This window comes from Gossypium hirsutum, chromosome D04 (assembly GCF_007990345.1).
Source record: "Gossypium hirsutum isolate 1008001.06 chromosome D04, Gossypium_hirsutum_v2.1, whole genome shotgun sequence".
In the NCBI taxonomy this organism is placed as follows: Eukaryota; Viridiplantae; Streptophyta; class Magnoliopsida; order Malvales; family Malvaceae; genus Gossypium; species Gossypium hirsutum.
In genome coordinates this window covers 42862648-42884754 of record NC_053440.1, presented here as the reverse complement: position 1 = coordinate 42884754, position 22107 = coordinate 42862648, and the positions used below count along the sequence as shown (strand labels likewise).

At 34.3% G+C, this 22107-nt stretch overlaps 2 protein-coding genes, 2 long non-coding RNA genes and 1 other non-coding gene across 5 annotated transcripts; 2 read left to right on the top strand and 3 right to left on the bottom strand.

The window, feature by feature from the left end:
• Positions 1-2115: 2115 nt before the first annotated feature.
• LOC121216038 (uncharacterized) lies at positions 2116-2972 on the bottom strand. The gene is made up of 2 exons (XR_005912034.1): positions 2784-2972; positions 2116-2437 (listed from the first exon to the last, which is right to left on the bottom strand). It is a non-coding gene; the product is annotated as an uncharacterized lncRNA (long non-coding RNA).
• A 13362-nt stretch (positions 2973-16334) lies between these two features.
• Positions 16335-17341, bottom strand: LOC107899657 (uncharacterized). Its single transcript, XM_016825429.2, has 2 exons — positions 17144-17341; positions 16335-17003 (listed from the first exon to the last, which is right to left on the bottom strand). The coding sequence occupies exons 1-2, from the start codon at positions 17339-17341 to the stop codon at positions 16488-16490; spliced, it is 714 nt and encodes a 237-aa protein (XP_016680918.2). The 3' UTR covers positions 16335-16487.
• LOC107899661 (uncharacterized) lies at positions 16797-17913 on the top strand. The gene is made up of 2 exons (XR_001684777.2): positions 16797-16936; positions 17173-17913. It is a non-coding gene; the product is annotated as an uncharacterized lncRNA (long non-coding RNA).
• Positions 17914-18227: 314 nt separating this feature from the next.
• TRNAP-AGG (transfer RNA proline (anticodon AGG)) lies at positions 18228-18299 on the top strand. Its single transcript has one exon. It is a non-coding gene; the product is annotated as a tRNA-Pro (tRNA).
• A 952-nt stretch (positions 18300-19251) lies between these two features.
• LOC107899654 (polyubiquitin) lies at positions 19252-21094 on the bottom strand. Its single transcript, XM_016825425.2, has one exon. The coding sequence runs from the start codon at positions 20767-20769 to the stop codon at positions 19396-19398; it is 1374 nt and encodes a 457-aa protein (XP_016680914.2). The 5' UTR covers positions 20770-21094; the 3' UTR covers positions 19252-19395.
• Positions 21095-22107: the final 1013 nt, after the last annotated feature.

Sequence of the window (22107 nt, the reverse complement as noted above, 5' to 3'; positions counted from 1 at the left end):
TTGGATTGCTCATTCAATTACTGCCCTATTTTAAGATCATCATTTTATAATTTTTTTTAAATAGAGTAATTAAAAAGTAAATTTACTAATAATTTAATAATCTTGACCGTAATTTACTTTATATTTAAAAATATTGTTTATAACATAAAGTATTGTTTAATATTAAAAACAATGGACTAATGTTAGAAAATGGTTTCAAAGGCACAAAATCAATATTATTATCGTACTAATATTGCAAACAATATTTAAATTTCTCTAAATTAAATGAAAAAATTAATATAAGAATATTGATTATTAAGAATTTTATTAAATTATATATTTTAATTAAAATATATTTAATAATAATTATGTTAAAATATGATTAAATTATTTATTATTGATATTAATAATCTTATTAAAATTTAATAACAATAACAATAATCATTTACCTAAACAAATTTCTGCTAAGGGTATTCTAGTCATTTTAGTTTTTTCCATTATGCTATTACACCTCTATTACATTCAACCAAACACAGGATTACTATTACGCCTCTATTCCATTACATTCAACCAAACAGTTGATTTGCTATTACACCTCTATTCCATTACACCTCTATTCCATTACACCTCTAATCCAATACAGCGAACCAAACGTGCTCTAAGTTTTACCGAACATCTTAGTTAAAGGTGATATGTTGAGAGTATAACAAATACATTCACCAACTTCCATTATATAAAATGTGAATTCTTGTTAGGGAGAGTGGTTGGGGCTCCACTTCAAAATTCATGGTTGAAATTTTGGTGTTATATTCCTTCCATCGGTTTGTAGTCTTACCAGGAAAAAAAAGAATGCGGAATAACATTAAATTAAAAGCTTAATGAGCAATGAATAGTGAGGGTAGCCGTCGGAAGTTGGTAGCATAAGAGCAATGCTGACAGTGTTTATCTTTATAATTATGTTGAAAATGATTCATAGTCAAATGGGAAAATATTAACCTCTCAATATGGAAGGCAACGTCACCCCTCGTTTGCCAAATCTTAAGTGGAAATTGTGCTCTTATTTTATAGAATGTAAAAACCCACTATTTCTATTTTGTTTGGAAGGTAAAATTCCACTAATTCTTCTACAAGAAGAAGAAGTAGAAAAAAGGGATCAGCTTTAAACTTGATAGTGGTACAAACCCTTGGTTTCAAAGTGATTAGTGGGAGGTCCAAAAGGAGTGGTGAGGCAGATTTCAAAGCAAGTAATCGATGATGACAAATTGACAATCTTGTTCTTGATTTTCCTTTTAATTATTAGTATAGTATTAGGCTGAAGTCCATTTACAAATTGGGTTCCAACTTGTGGCATGACCTCGGCCTGTTTCTTGAGTATTCAATTCAGACCTATAGGTTGCCCAGTTGCCCCTTTTCATGGGCTCTCCCTCAATTCATATGTTTTGTGGCCCAAGCAGTGAATATGGAATCACTTAACTGATTAATTATATGGATAACAACACAAAGGCCAATCAAGGCAGTATAATGATAAAACTTGCTCGTTTGTTCAAATCAGAAGCCTGAAATTTTATTTAAAGGGTTTGAGATTGGATTATAAAATTTGAGGGATTAAAGTTAAAAATTTTGTATTAAAAATATTTAAATTAAATTATCTATTTTTAAAGATTAAAATTATAATTCTTTTAATTAATTAAAATTTAAAAACCTCTAAATTGATTTTTTTTTAATTTTGAGAGGGCCTAAAAAGTAATTTAACTATTTAACCAAAGGGTCAAGGCCCTTGCCAATCCCCTTTCACCACACCTCTTTCAAATATATATCATGTATTGATAGTATATTATTATATATATCATCAGTGAATTAGATGATTACACATCACTAAATTTTAAAAAATATCACGTAATGATATATCAAAACATAATCCGTCAATAATGTGTGTAGAATTGTATATTATCATCATACTAAATATAAATTATATTGATGCTCTCTACTTGATAATAACTTAGATAAAATAATCTTAAAAATAAGATTGTAGGCACCAATAAATTAATGGAAAAGCATTTTTTTAAGCATGTAAATGACATTGTAATAGGCCCAATTTGCCCGGGCCCAAAATCCCAAAAAATAAAAAAATATATATAAAATAAAAACCAATAGCAGTCCTTTTTAATTGTTTAGTATTACAAAACCCAATACAATATAAACCTAACCCATTACCTAATTGCATTACCCTACCCCAGGCCCAAATTACAAACCCATTGCAGCCCAAAATCAAAACCAAACACCTAGCCTAACAGAGACCAAAATCGGAAAACCCTAGCAGCTAAGGTAAGCCTCCAGCGCCGCAACAGAGCCAGGCTTCCCCCTCGCGCGTGTTGCGTCCGCCCGCGTGTAGCGCCTCCGAGCCGAGCCACGCCACCACCAGGGACCACGCCGTACGCACGCCCGCATACATCCGTACCTGCAGAAACGCACAGAAGGAGCAGCAAAAAATGACAAAGAACGGGTAGAAATCGAGAGCAAAAATCAGAGAAAATAGGAGTAAATAAGAAATATGTAAAAAGGGATTCGGGGGGCATTTCTTTTCTTCTTCTTTTTTTGCAATATAAAGCCATGTCAAAAATCTGTAAAGGGGAGAATTTTTTGTATGAAACACACAAAATAAGGATCAGTAAAAAATTTCCAAAAGAAGGTTTTCTTCTTTCTCTTGGCTTTTCTTTTCCAGTGGTTTTTTTTTCTTCTCTGTTTTGCTCTTAATCGCATAGAATACATATATAAAATAAAGGAAGGGAGGAAGAGAAACGAACCTGTTAGCCGGACCTTGCTTCTCTCCGTCGTAATCGGATTTTGAGCAAGGATTTAGATTTCCTTTTCGAACGACTGCTCCACAGAACGGCGCAAATGGGGGGGGGCTTTTGTTCTCTGATGCGGCGCAGGAGGGATGTTAGGGTTCCTTAAGTTTTTCTTTTTATTTTAATGCTGATTCTTGAAACGGTGTCGTTTAGACCTTGCCTCAATGGTTTAAAACGGCGCCGTTTTACTCCTGCAACCCGCGTGTGTGATCCGACCCGGGGAGGATCCGCGTACTTTCGTTAAATGGGATATTTTCGCCATTGGGCCCTTCGAATTATTGATTTGTTTTGATTTTACCCTTCCGCTTGTTTATTCATTTTTTAATTTGGCCCCATAATTTTCTGCGATTTCAAATTGGCCCATCCTGGAACAACGTCGTTTCGGGGAAAAGGGATAATTTCCATTCTGGTCCCTCCGTGCTGTGCGCGCGTTCAATGTGGCCCTTCCTTTTAATTTATTTGCGATTTAGACCCCCCAAAGTTCTGTTTTACATTTAAATTAGTCCTTTCCTATTATATTTTTGCTATTAAACTGATTAATTTCAATAATGTTATCATTATTTTTATTATTATTGTTATTACTATTATTATGCTTATTATTATTTACACTTTTGTAATTTTAGATTTAGTCAAATACATGCTTCCATACTTTGCATATCTTATAATTTAAATATACGCTATACATATATATATACATTTATATTTTTCATATCTTATAATTTATATACATATCTATACATTTATATACATATACGTTATTTTCATAAATATGTATGTATATTCTTTATATTTTTACAATACATCCCCTTTTTGCATATATAGTTTGTGTATTTTATAGTGCATATGCATACATATGTTTTTTTTATATATTAATATATATAGGCTTTTTGATATATATACACATACTCGTATATTATTTATATTTTATACTTTATACTTCACATATATATATGTATATTCTTATAACCTTTTTATATTTATATGCATATATACATACTTATGTCTTTCTTATATTTCTTTTTAACTTACATACATACCTATATACATATACATTTTAAATCAAAGTATTCATTTCATATTGTACATTAATTTTTTAACATACCTTTTAAAAATATATATTTTGGTTTCGCCAAAACATTAAAATCATCGTATTTTATAAATTTTCAAAATATTTGGCATTCATGATCCTCGAGGAAGATCGTGTCCTAACTTACTGGATTGCGATTATTTTTTGATGAATTTAGAAAGCCAAGTATTCATTTTGCAATGAATTCGCAAATTTCAAATAAAAACTCATTCTCGGGAATTCGGCACGTTGTGTCCTAACGTATTAGATATGACATATTATTTTCTCGAGACGTGAATTTTAAAAAATAAAGGCAATGTTCGGTATTTGGGAATTTGGTGAAATCGAACCCTAACTTACTGGGTTTTGATATTATCTTTTGGCCCAGATAATCAGATATCCTTCTCAAAATGCATAGTTTTAAAAATCAAATTTAACTTCAAAATAAAAGGGTCGTATTTTAAAAATATTTTCAAAATCCCGACATTAAGACGTTAACAATCAATTCGGTAACAATTTTGGACGTTACGAGGGTGCTAACCCTTCCTCGTGCGTAACCGACTCCTGAACCTGTTTTCTCAAATTTCGCAGACCAAAATCATTTTCAAGGTGAGCCGATCACACCTCAATAAAGGATCGGTGGTGACTCCCATCTCCATTTTCAAAATCGATACCCATTTTTCATATTTAAAAAAAATGGTTTCGACAGATATTATACACATGAAACTTGAATTGTGGTTCATATGTATACATGAAACTTTGATTTTGATTCAATTGTACACATTTACATAAACAAAAACATACATTTATTTTCATATTGTATTAATATAATTGTTTGTGTATGCAATATATCAATGTAAAATGGTGCTAATTCGATAATATTGTTAGTTGTTTGTAAAAATTGAATCAAATTAAAATTTCATGTATAAAATTGAACAAAATCAAAGTTCATGTACAACATTACACATTAGATCAAAGTTCATGTATAGTTTTGATATTTATCCCTTAGAAATAACTCAATATAATTTGTAATCTATTATTTAATTGAATACTTTCTAAATTAATTTACCTCTAACTAATTTATTTTTAAAATTAAAAAATATTAAATAAAAAATACTTGGGAATTGAGAAAATCTATCTAGAGTTAATTTTCAAAACTACAAATTTGTTCTTTTTTCTTTTTAAAACTAATTTAATTTTTTTTATTTGAGATTTTCTTCAAATTAAGTTATTAATTATTTAAATAAAAAATATTTATACTATATTAAGGGTGGAGATGGGAGTAATATGGTTTAAACCTATGCTAAAAGTATATCTAGAAAAAGGTTTAACCACTACTACATAAAAATCATGATTACCAAAAATATTTTTAAATAATAAAAATAATTATTTCATTGTTACTTCAACCGCTTTTTTTTAGGGAATCTGAGTTATTTTATTAATAATAATAAACTGAACTAAACAAAAAACATATAGTCAAAAGAAATCAAAACCCAATAGAAAAATCTAAATTAAACAAATAAAATAAATAGTAATGCAACTTTTGAGTTGGTTTCCACTTAGCAAAGCATTCAAAAAATCTAGTGTTTCCAAAGCCATACCCACTCTTCCTTTTCATAGAAAACCAAACTGCAACCTCTAATTCTAAGAAAAAAATCATACCGTTCCGTCCTCTTTGATCTCAAATTGAGCCCCTCAAGATCGTCGATCTTTAAAGAATCCAGCAACCTATCACCACGGCTAGTAAAACCCACCAGCCAATATCCTCCTCCCTTTAGTGTCACGGGCCAAAGTGCAAAGCCAGTGACCATGGCACAAGATGCGCCCTATAGAGGCCTATCGATTAGATCGGGAACATTTAGCCCACGAGAATTTGCCTGATTCAAAGAACTATTGGAGAAGCCTGTCAGATTGAAGCCTGGTTGGCTCGATAATGAAGATATGACAACTTAGGCTATTTTTAGTAAGTAGGGGAATCATATATTGTAGATTTGATTTGATATGGTGTAATCTTGTAAATCCCTAAAATCAAGGGATAGACTAATCTCGTTCGTCGATGTAATTTGATCTTGACTGTCGGTTTTGGGGGAGCTCAACTATAAAATAGAGAGCCTCCCCCTCATTTGTATATCATCCATTGTATGTTGAATTTTTAAGAGTAATAGAATTCTTTGAGCATTTACTCAAACACTTTGTGTGCATTCTTTCTTTGGCTTTCTATTGTTTATCTGTAACTTCTTTTGGCACAATCGCTTCTACTATACAAATTATGTCTTAGATAAATTCTAAAGGAATCCTCACTTTTGGGAGTGAAGGCTAACTTAGGCGAGTTTGGAGCAAGTGGATCGCCTAAGGCCGCACGGATTGTGAGAAAAAAGATCTAGCCCTGTGACAAGTGGTATCAGAGCTATTAGTTTGAAGGCACCATTGGGATGTCGAAAGAAGTTGTTGATCAGAATGAGCCAATGCAAACCTGTGGAAAGGCTAGAAAAGTAAGTCACTTGAGGGACATGCTGATAGCTCTGGAAAATCGAGTGGTTAATCTCAAGGAGTCTGTAGGCAACATGAAAGAGATGCTTGAGTTGGTCGAGGGACGCACAGATGGGTTTGACTCAATAGAAGAGCAACTCAAAGATTTTATGTTGGATTCTCTCAGTGCCAATGCAGAAAAGATGAATGAATTAATCAATTCCACTACGAAAAAGTTGGCATAGAGGGATGAGAATCTTGAGGATATGATGTTAGCCATAAAAAAGAAAATTGAAGAGCTCAAGGGGAGCTCATGATTTACAAAGCTACTTTGAGTAATGGGATGTTGTCTTCAAGGCTGAAGCAACCAGATAAGTTCAAGGGTGTAAGGTCCGCAAGGGATGTGGACTTCTTCTAGGAAATGGAGCAATACTTCAGAGCGATGGGCATCAAGGATGATGCCATTAAGGTAAACACTACTTCAATCTATTTCACTAATGTGGCTCTCTTGTGGTGGAGTTGTAGGTCCATAAATAAGAAACATGGTGGGAACGTAATTGGGACTTGGGAGGAGTTCCAAAGAGAGTTAAAGAAGTGGTTTTACCCACAGTATGCCAAGAAGGAGGCTCGGGCTAAGTTACGTTATCTCACGTAACAAGGCACTATTTAGGAGTATGTTCGGGCATTTAGTGAGTTAATGCTTTAAATTTTTTACTTGAGCGAGAAAGAAGCGTTCTATTGGTTTGAGGATGGATTAAAGCTGTGGGCAAATCATGAGTTGCGTAGGTAATGAATCGTCGAACTTACTGTAGCCATGGTCGAAGCTGAGTCCTTTGTTGAGCTTGATCCAACGAAAGACAAGTTCGAGTCGTCTAAGCCTAATAGAAAGAGCAATGGTGAGAGAAACCATGAGAAAGATAAAGAGGGACATATTGATGATGGCAACAGTATAGATAGCACAAGTGGTAATAAAAAACCACGAGATACGAAGAAGGGATCCAACAACCCAAGGGACAAGGGGAAGATAATAAAATACTTCTTTTGTCAAGGACTACACATGGCACGAAAATGTCTAAAGAAATCGATAATTTCGGCGATCAAAAAGAAATATGAGCTGAAGGAAGATGCGAAGCTTATTGAGGGAAAGACATCGAGGGTAAATTCGATGGTGCTTATTCCTAAGAAAAGGAATGGTGAAGAAGGGTTGATGTTTGTGGACATAAACATTGCAGGTCAGAAGCGGAGTGCTCTTATTGATACAAGAGCATCGGACTTGTTCATATCGAAAAAGGCTGTTAACAAGCTTGGCCTGTCGATTAAGAAATCGAATAAGAAGATTAAGATAGTAAATTCTGAGGAGGCCCTAATTGTGGGAGTAATTCGTAATGTGGAGCTACAAATCGGTAAATGGAAGGGCAAAGAAGACTTTGAGGTAATCCAATTAGATGATTACGATTATGTACTTGGCTTAAACTTTTTTGATAGGATTTAGACAGTTCTGTTTCCATGAGCCGACCAAATTCATATTGTTACTGGTCCATTATCAAATATTGTTGTGCCAGTGCATCGGGATTTGAAGGTTAGGACCAAGGTGTTGTCGTCAATCCAACTAGTCAAAGATATTTTGTATGGGAGAAATATTAACTCGATAGAATGGAATACTACGAAAACCCTTCGAAAAAGTTAGTGGAGCATGAGACTAATCTGAGACCTGTGGAGTCGACTGTGGAGCCGTCACCTTTGGGAAGGTGGATTGTGTACTGGACTTCGAGGGTAAAGAAGCAATGCAAAAGTAGTCAAAACGAGTAAATGCTGCAAGTAAAGTACATTGCAAACACTCTGATAGTGTTTTGAATTCTAACTTGTTGGCTTGGCAAGGTCGTAGGAGCTCTTTCAAAGTTCTTAAGTAATGAGGCTGAGGGACTGTGGGCGGTACGAAACCAAGATGTGAGAATCCTGGGGATTCCAATGGCAACAAGTCAAAATTGGGGCAAGTTAGAGTGAAGACTTCTTGCCAATGAGATGTACCAACGAGTACAACGATTTAAGTTAAGAGGCGACGGAAGCTAGGGTAAAGGTTTCGAAGGAAGGGACAACTTAATTACAAGACAAGTCGGGAAGAAGCTAAGGTAACGAGAAAGTTCTAAGGTGAATCAAGTTAGTGTCATTCAGAAGTTACAACGAGGGCGTTATGAAAGTGGGTGGGGAAGAATGTCATGGGCCAAAGTACAAAGCTTGTGACTATGGCACAAAATGCGCCCCATAGAGGTTTATCGATTAGATGGGGAACATTTAGCCCACGAGAATTGTCCCGATTCAAAAAACTGTTGGAGAAGCCTGTCAGATTGAAACCTGGTTGGCCCAATAATGAAGATATGACAACTTAGGCTATTTTTAATAAGAAGGGGAATCATATCTTATATATTTGATTTAATATAATGTAATCTTGTAAATCCCTAAAATTAAGGGATAGGCTAATCTCGTCCGTCGATGTAATTTGATCTTGACCATTGGTATTGGGGGAGCTCAACTATAAATAGAGAGCCTCTCTTTCATTTGTATATCATCTATTGTATGTTGAATTCTTAAGAGTAATAGAATTCTTTAAGCATTTACTCAAACACTTTGTGTGCATTCTTTCTTTAGCTTTCTATTGTTCATCTGTAGCTTTTTTTGGCACAATCGCTTCTGCTATACAAATTGGTGCCTTAAAGGAATTCTAAAGGAATCCTCACTTTTGGGAGTAAAGGCTGACTTAGGCGAGTTTGGAGCGAATAATTGCCTAAGGTCGCATGGATTGCGAGACGAAAGATTTAGCCCCCTGATATCAAATCGAGCCCCCCAAGATCATCAATCTTCAAAGAATCTAACAACCTATCACCACGGCTAATAAAAACCACCAGCCTTCAATATCCTCCTCCCTTTAGATCCTTCTTCAAATTCCTTGCGATACCATCAGAGAAGCATTTCCACCATTTCTTTCAACTTTCCCCAGCTATCGCTCATACAGATCGTTGTCCACTGCTCTGCATGTAGTAGTAGAGAATGAGGAAACAATATAATTAAGCCAATCCTGTAAAGAACTATTTGCAATATTATCAGGCCATTCAAGATATAACTTTCTCTATATTTCTGCTACAGACAGACAGTCGCTAAATATATGCTCAGAAGTTTCGACATCTCTTGTACATTTTGGGCACATTGCTAAACTTCGTAGCCTCTTATTGTACAAATTGTAATAGTTAGGGATGTAATTTTTAAAAATTATCTATACTGTAATTTTTATTTTCTCTATTAATTTATCTACCAGAGTCTTTTATAAAAATTTGTATAAGTATCACTTCTACTAGCGACCACAGCACTCTAAATTAAGATCTTATAGCCACTTCTTACTGAAAAATTGCCTGACTGCTCCTCCCCCACCCCATCATGTCCTCTTGCGGATTCCCAATAATAAGAATACATTAGACCCTTTCAACAATTTCCTCACCAAATTCACTGTGAGTTTATGCTCATCCCACTGTCTTTCCTGATGATTAATCAACTTAGACAATAACCAAGCTGATGAGTTCCCTCTACATGGTTGTATTTTCCTCTTAGGCAGCCTTGGAACCTAAACATCCTTCCAAATTCTAATATTGTTCCCAGAACCCACTTGCCATCACCCAATCCCGTTTGAAGTATTCCCTTAGCAGCACAAATGCTCTTCCAGGTATATAATGGCTAAGTGCCTAGATCTGCACTCATAAAATCAGTAGTTGAATAATACTTTCCTTTAAGCAATCGCGCTAAAAGTGAATTCAGATATTTAATCAAACACCACCCTTGTTTTGCAAGTATCACAATATTAAATTTCGCCAAATTTCTGAAACCCAAGCCACCCATCTTCTCTTAGCTTACACAACTTCGACCACTCATACCAATGAATGCCCTTTCTTCCCTCATGCTTTTGCCACCAAAATCTGCTTATAATTCGTTTTAGCTCCAAGCAAAATGAGTTTGGTAACAAAAAAACATGACATTGAAAAGGTAGGAATGACTTGCAAAACACTTTTAATAAAAATCTCCTTACCCCCTATGACAAAGGTCTAACACACTAACTCATAATACGGCTTCTTAATAGATCCTTCAAAACCTGGAAAGCCCATCTTTTATTCCGACACCATGTCTTGTAAACCCAAATACCGCTTTGAGTTAGTATAGGAATGAACACCAAGACATCCAACAATATCTACACTATTCTACTCTTCAACATTTACACTAAAATAAACAAAAAATTTATCAAAATTAACACATTTGTCCGACGTATTCTCATATTCAACCAATATCTATTTCAAAATTATAGCTCTATTTTCTGTTGCCTTTCCAAAAAGGAAACAATCATTCGCAAACAGTAAATGTGAAATATTTGGATCCTTTCTACTAATTTTTGCTCCCCTAACCAAATTCTTCCAAATTGTCATTCGTATAAGGGAAGACAATCCCTTACTGCAAATTAGAAACAAGTAAGGGCTAAGGGGATCCCCCTGCCTAAGCCCTATTCCAAGAGAAAATTCATTTTCTAACTCCCTGTTCAGAATCACAGAGTAAGACACCGTACTAATACAATGTACAATAAAATCCACCCATCTCCTTGATAAACCCATTTTCAACATCATACTCTCTAAAAATTCCACTCCACTCTATCATAAGTTTTACTCATATCCAATTTAAGAGCGAAATGACCTCTTTTACCCAACCTTTTCCATTTATATACGTTGAGAATTTCATAAGCAAGAAGAATATTATCTGTAATTAGCCTTCCCGGAACAAAGGCGCTCTACGCTTCATCTATACACACATTCAATACTTTTTGGAATCTATCCACCACTATTTTTGAAATAATCTTATACGAGACGAAACATAAACTAATAGGACAGAACTATTGCATACTGATGGATTAACAGTTTTGGGAATAAGGACTATATTTGCTTTATTAATGTCAACAAGTAATTTACCTTTGTTTAGAACCTTAATGTAATAATCCCCAACATCTTATCCCATAATGTGTCGATAATTATAATAAAACAGATCTGGTAAGCCATCCGGTCCCGACACTTTTGTTGGCGCCATAGTTCGCAAAGAAACAAATACTTCATTTCTCTCATATCTAGCATCTAAGCAAACATTTTTTCTCACCAATAATGCATGTTTCCACCCCTTCTAAAATATGATTCGAATTCCCCCTTCATTACGATGAAAACAATTACATGAAATAGTCATTTGTAATGGAAAACAAATTATCTCTATCTGAAATAGTTTGTGCATCAACCCCTATTAAGCCCCTAATTCTATTTGTCATCCTTTTTTGCGACGTAAATCTGTGAAAAAAAACCTTGTATTCTTGTCCTCTAGCTTCAACCAATTCACTCGTGCTTTCTACTTTCAATATAGTTCTTCTCTGTCTATTTCTAGGTTTGTTTCCAATTTAGTGCCTAAAAGATCAAAGAGATTCTCCTAATCTCTATCACCCTCATTAGGATCCACCAGTCGATTTCACAACCCCCTCATTCGCATCCTTTCTTAATTTCAATTGAACTGCCCACTTATTTAGACATCTACACAGGGATGCTAACTGCTGGGGAACACTCTTTATATCATTTTTCCATAAGCGATTAATCATCACTTCGAACGAGTCCTCCAACAACTAACAGCTCTCAAAGTGAAACCTCTCCACCTGTTGCCTTTAGATTCTCTGCATTGTATTTATCAATAACGGGCAATAATTGAAGAACGAGTAAGGTAAATTTTTCGAAAAAAAGTAGAGAATCGCTCCTACCAAGATGCATTCGCAGCCCCCTATCCAACCGTTCTCTAATATTATTCTATACAAAATTCCCACATTCCCAAGTAAACCAAGGTCATTCGTACCCCAAATCCTCTAATTAGAAATCATGTAACATATTTCAAAAATCTTCTACACCACCCTCATCTCGAAGAGTTCCCCTTTTTTTAAAAAAGAATAAAAGATCTCATTAAAATCTTCGCACACTAACCAATACAAAGTATTATCCCGACCTAAACTCCATAGAAGATTCCACATCCCTAAATGGAACCACATATCATCCTCCATTTATCCCCATCAACATCCCCTCCGAATTTTCACATCAATATGATTTTTCGGAAAACTTCTCAATTCTATATCAACCTCAAATTTCCAACCCAAACTAAGCCCTACCCTAGTACCTTCTACCGCCACCTCAATACTATGAACAAATCCACCATTCTTGTGTACCATTTTGCATTCTATTTGAATCTAATTTAATCTCCATAAAGAAGACAATTTGGGGATTGTAGATTCTAAGAATATACTAAGTCTTCTCATAGTCTGTGAGCCCTCCAACCTACTAATATTTCAACACTTGATCTTCATTACTATCGACTGACCTACCCCTTGGTGGTCGCTGATAACTCATTCTAATAAGCCAATAATTGCTCATTACCTTTCTCTGCAAAATCTAAAACTTCAGAAACCCCCAATTCTTTGCCTTTTCTTCCCCTCAAAATCCTCAATCGAGCCATCCTACAAATCGTGAATCATTTGATCCTACTTCATACCAGTACAAAACCTAATTAATCCCCTTTTCCCCCCGTACCAGCCCTTTTCAGATTTATTCCCAACACTGGATTAACCCGCCTCATCGGTCTTGCTAGCAAGAAGTCTTTGACATTCCTTTCCCCCCGGCCAATTGTTAGAAAATTCTCTCCAGAAACCCCCTCGTTCCCCTTATGCAACCAAATACTTTCCATTAGGACAACTCTTCTCCCCAACGCACATAACGAGATATCCCATCCTGTTTCCGATTCATCCACTTCCATTCGTAGCTTGATTAGGCAAAAGCTATCACTATGACCTAGGCAACCATACAGAAAGTAAAATAGTGTAAGCTTCTAATACTGAAACCGAACATATATGTTATTCTAAGATGATACTTTGATTTTCTTTCTGCGTTTCAATGGAGATCTTATATCCACTCTCACCCTAATTCGCATAAATTGAATGAAACCCCCACTAACCTGTTTGGAGTCTACTCTTAAAAAAAATCAATAAAATTCCCCAATTGTTTCGTAACAGTTTCAGAGAAAAACCTTGGTGGCAATCCATGAATTTGAACCCAAAAGTATGTATAAATCAATGGCACATTCAAAGGATCCTCATTCTCCCGTAACCGATGAAATACTAAGAAATGATTGTTAAAAGTCCAATGTGCTCCCTTAATAACTCTTTCAATGTCAACTCGGTGAAAAAATCTAAATAGGAACCGTTTTGCACCTAGATCTGAGATCTTAATGCCTCCTAATAGGTGTCATAAATTCTCTAGGGTGTTGCACATAACAGGGAAATGCACAACACTTGCAGTAACAAAACAACCAACCAGACATAGATCATACATTGACTTTTGATCCTCTAAAACCCCCTCAACCTGCAACACTTCATCTTCCTCTTCCCTAATACGTAATCCAGCCATTTCATTCTCCATTTGAAAAATACCCAAGCAAACAAAGCGACCCAAAATAGCAGAACCAGTTCAGAAATCGACAAAAATTGAAAGAAAACCCTAAAAAATGTATTCACGACTAAGAGTCCTAAAAAAGTCGTGTTACACAAACAGACATAAGCGTGTCATATAGCAGACCTACCTTAACAGTTTTAATCTCAAATAAATATAAATTTTATAAAATAGTTTAAGAGATTATTTGAAAAACAAATTAAAATAATTGATGAAAATAAAAAGGAGTAACCAGAAAAGGTAGGAGAAATCAAGTTTTGCTACTTCTAATTTTTATGAGAGATTTTGGTTTTCATCAACTTACTATTGAGAGGCTTTATTTTTAGGTTTAATAGTCGAATTTTGGACTCATCTTTATATGGTCAAATCTCTGAGGAGGCTTGTGGATTTTGTGTTAGTTTTGATGTTTGTTGTTTTTTGTTATGGCAATGAAGTTGCTCACAACCCAGCCCATTGATTTTTAGATAGTGTTTGCTCTTTTGATTTTGGTTTAGACTACATGAATGTTATTCATTGGTTGGTGTTGGATGACGTTATTGTTCGCCATTATGGACTTTTAATAATAATATAACCTAAAAATATATAATTTGGGGTGCCTTTGATAAATTATTGAAATTTTTTTAATAAAATTACTGAAAATTTTAATTTTTTAAGAAATTGCTGCTTACAATATTTTAAATGTGTTTCATAATCTTTTAATTTTTTATTTAATATATATATTTTTAAAAAATGTTAGAATAAAATAGGCATACACTATACAGTTAGCTACTTATCACCGCATTTTGATTGAGACCATATATATGTTGTTGATTAAGAACACGCAGTAAAGTTTGCAATAAAAAATCTAAATTGCTTTCATATCATTTCACAGGCTACATAACAAATCCTAAATCATCTAATTTAGAAAATAAATTTAATATAATTATTAAAAATTTTAAAAATAAAAATATTTGTATAAATCTTATGCACCATTATTGAACCACCTCACAATGAACAAAATAATAAAATATTTGAGTACTTATAAATAATTATTGATTTAATTATAATTTTTACTTTCTCTATTTCTTTCCACTGTATGGCAAAATTTTTCCAAATTGAGTTATAATTTTTGAGATTTTTTTTCTCAATTTAGAATTATTTCATTGAAAATCAATGAAATGATTCTAAATTCAACCCAAAAAAATCCCAAATCTCAAAACCATGTTTAGAGATACAGGGAAGACTTGAGGAAATAAAAATTATAATTAATTAATCTTATCAGCATTTATTTATAATCTGTCAAATATTGTATTATTTTATTCATTAATGAGGTAATTTAATGTGATTCATTGAAGATGCATGAGATTTATACATACGCAACAATAACAAAAGAGCAATAATACTCATTTATTAAAAATAATTTTAATAAATTACAAGAGAAAAAAAGAAAGAACCCAAAACTAGAGGGATGAGACATGAAAGTGCTGACCTCCTAAAATGAAATTTCTTAAGCTACCAAGATGATTTAGTTTGTAAAATATATAAAAAATTCAAAGAAAAGAAAACCCTAAAGCAAACCTTAAAAAAGATGGATATTTATTTTTAACAAACAATATAATTATATTAATCATCTAATTTTATTAATTTATCAAATAATTAATTTTCTAACATAAATTTAATATCTATAAAATGCACCGTGACCCAATATCTGTCCATACCCAATAATTTTTTTTGCAAAAATGCAAACGACAGACAAAATCATGTGATTTTGAACATGAAACCAATATTATACCAAAAACTTGAATCAAATTGATGATGATAATAATATGATATCATAGGAAAAAAAGGTAATATGTTTATGAGACACAAACAAGAAGTCCCAAGTCCATAAATGCAAGTAGTCGACCAAACTGACCAAAAACAAAAACATCCCCATACCATGATTTGCAGTCAATAGAGCGCTCAAATTGTTTTCTTAGGTAGCATGGGATGGGATGGGGCTACATGTTTAAAGCTGGTGGAGCAAAAAGTATAAAATGATAATGAAGAACATGGCAAAGTAAGATTTAAGAATGCAGGACAAATAATAATGATGAAAGAAAAAACCATTCCCCCATGATTTGATATGTTAAACCTCACAGGAATACCATGGCCATATATGCATGGGCATGAAGGATTCTCTCAACATCAAATGCAGACAAAACTTGGGATAGAACAGTAGAAATGGAGCTAGCTCTTGGCGGATGTTAAAAGCCATGTTTCCTATTTTTACTGTTTTTGATTCTTTCTCAACCCGGAACATGGTAGGACCATCGTGATCATCTTCCTTTTTTGGTTTGCCTTATCTTTTCAGCAATTTGGATGACTTAATATAACAAAAGAAAAAGATCCTTTTTAAAGTTTTTTCCATTTATCCTAGCCACTACTGGTAGTTAAAAATGGTGACAAAAAGAGCTTTTGGCTCATCTTTTATTTAGAGTACACTATCTTTTATGACTTTTTTTTATTACAAACTCCTCTTTTTACAGTTGCAGCTAGCTATAGACCTAGTTGTTTGGTAGATTTAGGTTCGAAGTTGGGATCTGCTCTCTTATTTTATGAATCTTGTTGAACTACATATGCAACAGTTCTAGCCCAAAACTTGAGATGTTTCTTCATATCAGCAGCAGCAGAGACCCTTGGTACTCTTAGATTCAGCAAAGGAGAATCGGGTCTTTTAATCAGCCAAGCTTCTGATAAATATGGTCTTATAACACCTCTCTTCTCTTCTTGTTCAATATCATCGTCTTTAGATAGTTGGTCAGCATCAACATTGACTTCATTATGGATCCGTTTAGTTCTGGAAAATCCAAGTCTGAGCAAGCCGGGGATAACACTAATCATCCTGGCGTTCAAGTGCTCTTTTGTGAATATAAATCCAAGATCCATGAACCCTTTTACTTCTTCCAGTTCCAAGTCTTTCAAGCTCCTACAACTCGTGGATTTTTGCAGTTTGCATTGGTGGTTAATCCTCTGATGTTTATGAGTCGATTGAGATGGAGAATGTGAACGACTAAGATTCCCTCTTCTTGATCTTTTCTTCAATTGTTTTTCCTCTTTTTTAGGATCATCCTAAGAATTTGATCACCATGAAAAACAACAGCAAAAATGAAACAAAAAATAAGAAACATATTTCAAGAGTGTTGAACTTGATGAGCGTAGTTCTTTTTCATTCTTTTATTATTATTATTATTATTATTATTACTGTTTACCAGCGCTGGTTTTTCTTGGTCTGCAACAGATGATAAAGAGAGGCTTGAAGATGATGAGCTTGTAGTGGTAGATTCTGAGAGGGGCTGCTTTGGTTCGAGGGGGAAATATGGTGAAAAGGGGTCTGGGAAAAGAATAATCTGTTGAAACCAGAGACGATCCATGGCTCCTACGAGACATAAACAGAGGTTATTAGCCATTGAGAAAAAAGGGGGAGGGGGGGGGATACATAGAGGGAGAGAGGGTTATTTATCAGCATCAGCGTGGGGGTTGTATGGTGTTGAAAGAATAAGGAAAAGCATTGGAATATAGAAGTGGTGGAACCTTTGGGCAGTGGAAGATGTGGTGATGGCCATGGATTCATCCAACTCCACATCTTTTCACAAGAGACCCATATACATGATGTGGATACTATTTGTTGCAGTCACGTTGATTCTCTATGTCATAATAGTGGACCACCAAGGGGGACTCTGAACCAACCCGGGACAAGCAGGTGGTATCAACTCTCGTAATCGCCCATTGTCAAATATAATCTGCTTTCTAATTGAAGCTCCAGTCAGGACAAATCATGGACAGTGAACCGAAATAATCCAGCAACTCATAACTCACGACTCACAAACGTCTCTTTAAACATTGCAATATCCGCTTTATGTTAGCTTGAAGATTATATCTTCTGTACACACACAAATAATTAACGTAAATTATTTTAATATTGATTTAATATGTAATTTTATAGATGAACTTCGATTTTATATATGAAATTTTGATTTGATCCAATTTTTATAAATTATTAACATAATTATTAATATAATATCACCATTTTATGTTTATATATTGCATACACAAATAATTATATTTATCCAATAAAAAAATAAATTTATGTGTTTATTTCTTTAAATGTGTTTTAATTGAATCAAAATTAAAGTTTCATGTATATATTTAAACTACAATCAAAATGTCATGTTTGATTTTGAAATTTATCCAAACAAAACACATGATTGGAACCTTTCCCTTCATTAAGATTTATTCTTTTTCTCTAAAGTTTAATATTTGAATAAAATTTTATCATGAATAAATAGCCAACTAGGGCATTTGGTCTAGTGGTATGATTCTCGCTTAGGGTGCGAGAGGTCCCGAGTTCAATTCTCGGAATGCCCCTATTTCTTTATCGTTTCTCAATATATCGTAATTTATGGCCGTTTAGAGTAAGCAATTTCTACTGTACCTTGGAAGTTAGCCCAAAATGATAGTGAGCTTTAGGCCTATGGCTTTTCATGGACTCATTGACTTTCCAAACTACTCCAAAAGTTAGTAGCTTTTTCTTTTTGCTTTTTATCAGTAGTTTTCATGATGCCCATAAAGTCAAGAAATTGGATTTTAAATCAATATGTTGGATAGGACTTACGATTTGAAATTGAGACTGTTGTAGGTGAGAAATCTATCCTTCAATGAGAGAAAGGTTAATGGGTAGTCTCAGAAAAGAAAAACATGTATGTTCTTTGTGTGTCTAGAGTAGGAGTAGGCATTTCCAATGAAATAAAGTTGATATGGGTAGAAATATTAGCCTAAAATAGACACCATGAAAGTACTTTAGTCTTTCCATAAAACTTAATCAGCTGTGCATTGGCAACGTGATAGAACTTCTCATTTCTCCAACTCCATCTGTACAACATTATAAAAATTGTGTTTAGATTTTTCAGAGAACCTGCCTCTGTCTTTGTTGCAGAGCTTATATACAGATATATGAAAATTTCATGACACATCCTTTTTTCAGTGTTCGAATCATGTTTTTGAACAAGTCTAGGGCTTGTTTTCAAGATCAAAGTTGATAAAACAAGTAGCAAATATGCTTAAGAGCTACTTAAATATGAGATGATAAGTTTTACTTTTGTTTCTAAATCTTCATTGCTGTGATCCTTTTTTATGCTTTGCAAGACATAAAAAACTATCAAGTAACATTTCATCTAATGCTGGCAGCCCAATCATGTTGTTCTTTGCCGTGTCAACACTGATTTTTTTTCTGATTTACAACACATTAAGCATCACAAATTACCCATTTCAACAGTGATCATTGCATTGAAAAGATTTGATTCAGCAACAAATTAGCAGATACGAAATCACCAAACTTTTATTCCAAACAGAAGGTTTACTTAGATTAACATGTTACATTAAGAGATAAGAAAATAGGCACTTTCCTAAAGGCTTATTTGTGACCATCTTAAGCTAGAACAAAGACAGAAGAAGAATTAACTTCTCACTGCCCACCACGGAGACGAAGAACAAGGTGAAGGGTGGACTCTTTCTGAATGTTATAATCAGCTAAAGTCCTCCCATCCTCCAATTGCTTGCCAGCAAAGATGAGCCTTTGCTGATCTGGGGGGATACCTTCCTTGTCCTGAATCTTTGCCTTCACATTGTCAATTGTATCCGAACTTTCCACCTCCAATGTGATTGTTTTCCCAGTCAATGTCTTAACGAAAATCTGCATGCCTCCACGAAGCCTCAAAACAAGGTGAAGGGTCGATTCCTTCTGGATGTTATAATCAGCCAAGGTCCTCCCATCCTCAAGCTGCTTCCCTGCAAAGATCAAACGTTGTTGGTCTGGCGGGATCCCTTCCTTGTCCTGAATCTTCGCCTTTACATTGTCGATGGTGTCCGAACTCTCCACCTCCAAGGTGATGGTCTTGCCGGTCAAGGTTTTCACGAAGATCTGCATTCCCCCGCGAAGACGGAGGACGAGGTGGAGGGTGGATTCCTTCTGGATATTATAATCGGCCAGGGTACGGCCATCTTCGAGCTGTTTGCCGGCGAAGATGAGACGCTGCTGGTCTGGTGGGATGCCTTCCTTGTCTTGAATTTTAGACTTTACATTATCGATGGTGTCAGAGCTCTCGACTTCGAGGGTGATGGTCTTGCCGGTTAAAGTTTTGACGAAGATCTGCATACCCCCACGAAGACGTAAGACAAGGTGGAGGGTGGATTCCTTCTGGATGTTGTAATCGGCCAAGGTACGGCCGTCCTCGAGCTGTTTTCCGGCGAAGATAAGACGCTGCTGGTCTGGTGGGATGCCTTCCTTGTCTTGAATTTTAGACTTCACATTATCGATGGTGTCGGAGCTCTCGACTTCGAGGGTGATGGTCTTGCCGGTTAAGGTTTTGACGAAGATCTGCATACCCCCACGAAGACGGAGGACAAGGTGGAGGGTAGATTCCTTCTGGATGTTGTAATCGGCCAAGGTACGGCCGTCCTCGAGCTGTTTTCCGGCGAAGATAAGACGCTGCTGGTCTGGTGGGATGCCTTCCTTGTCTTGAATTTTAGACTTCACATTATCGATGGTGTCGGAGCTCTCGACTTCGAGGGTGATGGTCTTGCCGGTTAAGGTTTTGACGAAGATCTGCATACCCCCACGAAGACGGAGGACAAGGTGGAGGGTAGATTCCTTCTGGATGTTGTAATCGGCCAAGGTACGGCCGTCCTCGAGCTGTTTTCCGGCGAAGATGAGACGCTGCTGGTCTGGTGGGATGCCTTCCTTGTCTTGAATTTTAGACTTCACATTGTCGATGGTGTCAGAACTCTCAACCTCGAGGGTGATGGTCTTGCCGGTAAGGGTTTTGACGAAGATCTGCATCTTTGGAGAGAGTTGATTGAAAAAAGATTTGAGAAGAGCTTGAATCGGTTTGCGTTGGATGGAGAGAGAAGGGGTGAGGCGATGCTTATATAGAAGAGAGGGTGTGGATTTTCTTAGGTTGGAAGGTCTGGAGGAAACGAGAAAATTGCGGTCAGATGAGTCGGCGTGCAGTTACGTTAGCCACACGGTGGTGTTTCTAAGATTGGCCTACGCAACTTGCTAATTCATTCTCGAATCTTCTCGTTTCCTTATCCCCACCTCCTCACCCAACTCCACTAACCAATTTTTTAGCTCCAATTATGCATATTTCATTATTTTTCTTCAATTATTTACTTGAATAAATGTTTTTCACTTAATTATTATAATGGATACTTTATTTTTTAAAGAATAATATTTGATGCACTTAAACATAATTAAATATTAACCTTAACTATTATAAATAGATATTAATGAATTTTGGATTTAGAATATTAAGTTTAGAAGTTTAGAGTATAAAATTTTAACATTTATTTATAATTATTTATTATTTAATTATATTTAAATGAAGTTATTAGAATTTACTTATAAGTCTATTATTTTTATTTTATTTAATGATGACGTATTATATTATTATTCACTGTTGCTGTATAAAATATATGCACCGACATTGCATCAAAGATATTTTTAATATTTTAATTATATGATAGGATTTGAAAGTAAATAAAATACATACGGATATTTTATTACATGATAATTAATTATAATGGTACCGATTTTTTAAAAGAATATAAATATTTTAATATAAAATAAATAAAATGATGAAGATAAAATATGTAGTGCAACAAAAGAAAAGCATTTATATCATATTTAATATTAAAATTTTTTTAAAAGAACTCAAATAAGTTAGGGGATAGCTTACATTAGCATAATTTTAAAAATATATAGTTTTTAGGCACAAATAAATTAATGTCATATTATCAATTTTTGAAAACATATAAATATTATTCTATACTCAATCATATATAATATATCTCTAATTTAATTTAAATTTAATTAAAATAATTAAAATTTTAGGGGAAAACATTGAAACTATATAACGGAAAAAATATAACAATAAATAAATAAAGTTTTAAAATGCTTAAATCAATAATTAAAAATAAAAAAAACTGATAAAAATCATAAACACAAATTGAAAAAAAAACTAAAATCAACCATTAAAAATTTAGAAAATAAAATAGTAAAAAAAATTAAATTTTGAAAAATTATAACCACCATGTATTATCAAATTCTGAAATTTGATTAAAAATTAAAAAAAATTGAAATTGAAAAAGAAAAAAATTACCTGCCTAAAAATTAAAA

Excerpts from the sequence above, each read along its gene's own strand:
- LOC107899654 (XM_016825425.2), bottom strand. The coding sequence starts at position 20,769 with ATGCAGATCTTCGTCAAAACCCTTACCGGCAAGACCATCACCCTCGAG.
- LOC107899657 (XM_016825429.2), bottom strand. The coding sequence starts at position 17,341 with ATGGCTAATAACCTCTGTTTATGTCTCGTAGGAGCCATGGATCGTCTC. Across the intron at positions 17,004-17,143 it reads ACCAAGAAAAACCAGCGCTG|GATGATCCTAAAAAAGAGGA; the intron begins GTAAACAGTAAT and ends TCAAATTCTTAG.